This window comes from Anabas testudineus, chromosome 5, assembly GCF_900324465.2.
Source record: "Anabas testudineus chromosome 5, fAnaTes1.2, whole genome shotgun sequence".
NCBI lineage: Eukaryota > Metazoa > Chordata > Actinopteri > Anabantiformes > Anabantidae > Anabas > Anabas testudineus.
The window spans coordinates 2487658-2493433 of NC_046614.1; the positions used below are offsets into that span (position 1 = coordinate 2487658).

A 5776-nucleotide genomic window follows, 5' to 3' on the forward strand; every position below is an offset into this window, starting at 1 on the left:
TTTAGTGTTTCACTTCCTCAAGTCTATCCTTTGATATGACATTCACAAGCATGTGAGGGATGGATGGGACAGATCTGAGGTCACAGTGACCTTTGACCACCAAAATCTAACCAGTTCATATCTGACCCTGACTTTGAGTATTTGTGCAGAATTTGAAGAAACCCTCTCCGGCATTCCTATGATATTATGTTCACAAGAAAAAACTAAATTAAAGTCACAGTGACCTTGACCATTGACCTTAAATCATCTAAATCAATTTGAATCAGTTCATGAATGGATTAATATATATATATGTATAACTAACCTTTTATAGCTAACTACAATAATGTTTACTACACAACTATTTGGGGATTGAGGTGCGCTACAGCTCTGAGCATGTTATGGAAATCTGCAATATCCAAACATTATCAAATTGACTTTTGGCATTAATGCCAAAGTGTTGTACCTCAATTTAAATCTTGATGTCTTTTTAGCTGTTTCAGTCATTTCACAGTCATTTCACAGTAGAATGTACTGTACAACATAAATGTGGTGGAAGACTGTTTTATGGCCGTACACATAGCAGTGAGAGCAGCTTACCTGTTAGCTATTTACATATCTTTAAAGAAGATATTAAAATATAGGATATTTAAATAAAAAAGTATCCAGAAAGCACCTAATTATGTGTGCATGTTTAACCCTTTACCAATTATTCTGTTTCAGATATAAAAGTAAATTAGACATGCCTCAGATGATTTGCTTTAAAAACCATGACAGCATGGAAATACCTTTCATACTTTTTGAAATTATAACCAATTACACACAAAAATTCAGCAAAAGCATTGTTATGACTAAAGAATAATATGTAATTTATCTGTCACATAAACTGCCTATGGATGTTCTATGAATAGAATTCCCCATATACAAATGTAAAAATACGGTATAATTTAAGTTGTCAAAGCATATTTATTCAGATAGAACATACAGTTGTTTTTTCCAATTTTCACTTTCAGGAATGTAGAGGTTTTTTCTAAACATCAGTGTTATAGATTTTCATAGCTAAAAAAACAAAAATCAAAGCAGAGACCCTCAGCTTGTTTATTCAGTACTGAAAGGTCAGTCAGAGTCTTCCACACTTAGGGCCACACACAGCACTTACAGCTGTCGTTAAAGATTGTGCCAACTCCACACCTTCTCAGGTATGTTTTTCCACCTGTGCACTGGTAGAAGCTGGTCTTGTCACCTTGTTTGGCATATATGCCATCTGGCTTGTCTTTGCAGAAGTCACTTTCTGGCTTAGGGGTGGTCGGTGTGGTAGATGTAGCAGGGTTGGTGCTGGGTTTTTGGGTGGTTGTGGAAGATGGTGCAGCAGTGGTAACAACAGGTTTGGAAGTTGTAGTAGTGACGGATGCTGTGGTAGAAAAACCAGGTTTCTTGGTTGTGGTCGATGGAGGCAGCTCTGTGAGAGAAATAAAGGAAACATGCTAAAATGTCAGATATGGCTTGCATACAGAATACCACTCCAGTTCCCCAAAACCTGACCATGAACTTCTCTATGATAACTTTGTCTGTAAAACAAGACATACCAACATCAATGAGTTTGCGCAGATGCGACAACAGAGGATGGCTTCCTTGACCACAGAACTCTCCTTTAAAGTCATCCAGATCCAAGGCCCATATGAAAACTCCACCAAACTTCATGTCTTTCATGTACTGAACCTGTGGATTGAACAATAAAAGAGAACAGTTACTAGTAAGTAACAAGGAATTCATTCTATGACTTGAATTCAACCTTCAGTCTTCTGTTTTTTTTTAACCTTGATCTCATAGCTCTCCCTGGTGTCGAAGCCCACCCACTCATTGTTCTTGGTGGAATATGGAACTTTCTGGTCTTCAATCCACTGAACAGTAGTACCCTTCAGGAAGGTGCAGATCTAAAAGAACAAATAATTCACATGGTATTGTTACATGGTCCATTTTCTTGTAATTGTGTAAGTAGTGATATTTTATTTTGTTTGAACTTTACCTCATAGTAGGACCAAAATCCAGCTTCACGTGTGTATGGACCAGCAGAGGCAGGGCCACTAACAGGGGCTCCAATGCCAGTGTTTGATGATGTCAAACGGAAAGTACGACCATAAGTAGCCAAACCCATCCTTAGCTTCTCCACTGGGGTGCCGTTGTCTCTCCAGTACTTCATGGCAAAGTCCTAAAATTGGAATAAAGGCAGGATATAGACACAAGCAATAATGGATTAGACATTGGGAAAACCAGAAGTTAAAATAAAGAAAATGCTTCAAAAAGGTATGCATTTATCAGTGGTAACACTGCAAAGAACTAAAACCGAACACGGTTTTAGGACCATCAACCCAAGAAAATCCACTACATGTGCACACCTATGCCTTCAGTAACTGGTGTGGCCCCATTTTGCAGCAAAAACCTTCCTGTAGAATTTGAAGAATTTGCTTTTGCAACTTCAAATTCATAGTTCCCTCACTGATGGCAAGCCACCCTGGTCCAGAGGCAGTAAAGCAGGTCCAAGGTCTGCCCTCACCAAGTTTTACACTTGAATAAGGGTCTTATGCTGGAATACAAACCCAGACAAGTTGCTTTTACTTTGGTCTCATCCATCCACAGAATCTTCTTACAATGACATTCTGGTTTATCCACATCACCTTGAGCAAACAACAATAAGGACCAGCTGAGGTCTATGTACACTGTTTTTTTCAATGTTTTCCTGGTGATGGACTCATAAATATTGCTATCAGCCACTGTCAGAGTAGCCTTTGATTTCTTAGACATTACCCTAGGTTTCCTTGTTGCTTGATGCACTATTACAAGTCTTGCTCTTAGTGTGATCTTGTGTGATTAGGTGACCTCTCTTTTGACTAGTAGAATCCAGACTCTTTACTAATTCTTTAGCCCTTTCCACCCAAGTGAGCATCAACAGCTCTTCCTCTAAGATCTTATGAAATGCATCTTGTTTGAGCCATGACATCTCTGCAAAAAGTCCGTCTTTGTTACTGAAGACCCAGATTTCTCCTCTTTAATTAAGTCAGGGCCTCACAGACAAGTTACAAGTTACCCTTTCACATGTTCCTTCATCATTTGTGCTGTAATACTATAATTAAATAAAGATTAGGACTCTTCTCTCCTTTATGCACCCTCTTACAGTGTTGAAGTAGATGAGGTCACCATTGTCATGTGAACCACGGTACAGAGGGCTGTTGTGTCCAGTGACTCTTTCCCAAGCACCATGGAAGTCATAGGTCATCACGTTGATGAAATCTAGATACCTAAAAATGTAAGTGGAAAGTTGATTAAGACTACCTAACAAGCCATTCAATCATCAAACAACAAATGATTTAAAATATTGGTTTGCAGTTTTAAAAAAATATTACTTGGCAATCTCAGCAATCTCATATCCAGCATCAATTGTTCCCTTTCCAGCAGACACTGCAGCTGTCAGCATTAGCTGAGGCTTGCCGGTAGCCTTGCTCTCAGCTGCATAGGCTTCAGCAAGTTCCTGCAAATGAAGTTTGTTGTTAAGACACTTTCTGAAATATGTTTTTAATACAATATATACGGTTATTAAGGTTTATAAGTGCATGACCCACCTTGCAGAGCAGACTGAACCTCTTTTTGTCCTCTGGGGGACTTCCACGTGATCCAGGGTACTCCCAGTCGAGATCCAGACCATCGAATCCATGAGTCCTCAGGAATTTGATAGAAGACTGGATGAATGTCTGACGTTTGGCTGGAGTGGACACCATGATGGAGAATCTAGGGAAATTAGTATGTAATTTATTCAATAGAATGGATACATTTTTTAAATGCATCTGAGCTAACGGTCATGAAAACTGATTGCAAGAACTTACCAGTACAGCAATAGTCATGTCAATTATTAAACTTTGCAATTTTACTTAGGAATAAAACCATAACCAAACAAGCCCAAAGGTCATGGGGGCCCCTGGGCCAGAGCCTCTGTTTGCTGTTAGTGTTGATATTTCATATTTGAAAATGGCCAAAAACAGACATAGAATGCTAGCTGGGGTAGCTTTTACCTGTGCTCAGGGTCCAACTTTTTCCTAATCTGTCTATGAAAAAAAATGTTTACACTGAAAGTCTTGCAGCCCTCCCTTTAAATGTCAGCTTTTTATGTGAACAACATGAGAAAGTATCAAGGTTTTTTTAAGTGTAGTCAGTGTATGACAAAGAACAAACAATTCACTGAAATGAATTAATGTACGAAAACAAACCTTTTGTTAAAAAAGAAAAATTTGAGTTGAGAGCAGTTCAGTGGTGAGTATGACATGACCTTGTTGTTGTAAAGATGGAATTACAGCTGCAGAACCAACATTATACCATATTTACCACATGACCTGTTCCCCTCAGCGTTTTCTACTCAGCTCTATGTTGGGCCTATATAGACTTTTATTATGTATAGACTATTATTTGAGTAATAACTTTTCTATAAACATTCATGGTGTATCTTGTCATTATATCATCTTTATGTGATGCATTCTAAGCTTTCAAAGTAGCACTAATTGAATAAGCACTAGCAAACTAAAAATACTTACTGAGTTGAGCCAAAGTTCCATCCACCAACAGCCAGTAATGTCTTCAGGTTGGAGTTCCTTAAAAGAATAGATGTAGTTTGCATAATGCCGAATATTTAAATTAACAAAGGCTTGATTAATGTCTGTATTAATGTTTTTTTGTGGAAAGACAAATTCTTACTTGGTCTTCAGGCCATTAAAGGTCTTGTACAGGACCTCATCATTCCATTCATAGGTAACCAACTCATTTTGGTTGTTGATAATGGAAAAAGCATAAATCAAGTGGGTGCACAAGAAGGGATCCACATCTTGGGGCATGTATTTTCCAGTCCCAGGTCTGTACTGGGACCAGTTGGTGAAGTAACACACCATCTGGGAGGTTGTTGCTAGGGAGGAATGACATGAAATAGACGGCTGTCAGCAATGAACCCCACACACTATACTGTGTACTTCAAGGTCAGATTTGTAATTTTTGAAGTCTGACTTAAAACAATAGTCAAGTGCCCATAAGAGCAGTGAAATGTGTTTTATTTGATGTAATCATTCATCATTCAATCAATCGTTCTTATGTAAGTAACATGGACCAAACTCCACAGTCCTCCATCTGTGCAAAATGTTTATCTGAAGACAATATGACTTCAGCCTAAATAAGTCATTTTTAAGTAAGCAATCTTTTCACAGCATGTATGAAGAAGATAAATATTTAGGCCACTATTCAGACTTCATATGGGCACCCAATTCAAGGCAGACCCAAAAAAACTGAACACATTCTTCAAAGACATGTAGCTCTGCAAAGTGTAGTTTTTGATTGTGTCACCAACTTTACCGAAGTTGAACTTACCCAGCTGGCACATCAGCAGGCACAAACCTAGGGAGATAATTATTTACATTTAGAAATAAATAGAGTAATAATACATAATGATGCATATTGTCACAGAGCTATCATGATGAAATACAGCACTTGAGCCTGACAGGAGTTTACCTGCCAAAATAGTAAGCCTGGTCATCTTGAGGTTCTTTTTTTTCTAAGACACAAATTTGACAAAAAAGCACAAAGGTTTATTTGAGTTATTACAAATATTTTAATGTACAACACATTTTTTTGTCTTATTAAACTATTCAACAATGTCATTTTGGGACATTTACACTAGTTTGATATGGAATGTTAAATATCTTTATTATTCTGCAAACACTCACAGTCACAGTTTGTGGGTACATGCCAAATAATATAGGTTTTT

General features: G+C 37.8%; 1 protein-coding gene across 1 annotated transcript; it reads right to left on the reverse strand.

The window, feature by feature from the left end:
- Positions 1-1115: 1115 nt before the first annotated feature.
- Positions 1116-5545, reverse strand: LOC113151755 (acidic mammalian chitinase-like). Its single transcript, XM_026344676.1, has 12 exons — positions 5521-5545; positions 5380-5406; positions 4720-4924; positions 4560-4616; positions 3597-3762; positions 3381-3505; positions 3152-3275; positions 2006-2188; positions 1797-1913; positions 1566-1698; positions 1390-1438; positions 1116-1311 (listed from the first exon to the last, which is right to left on the reverse strand). The coding sequence occupies exons 1-12, from the start codon at positions 5543-5545 to the stop codon at positions 1116-1118; spliced, it is 1407 nt and encodes a 468-aa protein (XP_026200461.1).
- Positions 5546-5776: the final 231 nt, after the last annotated feature.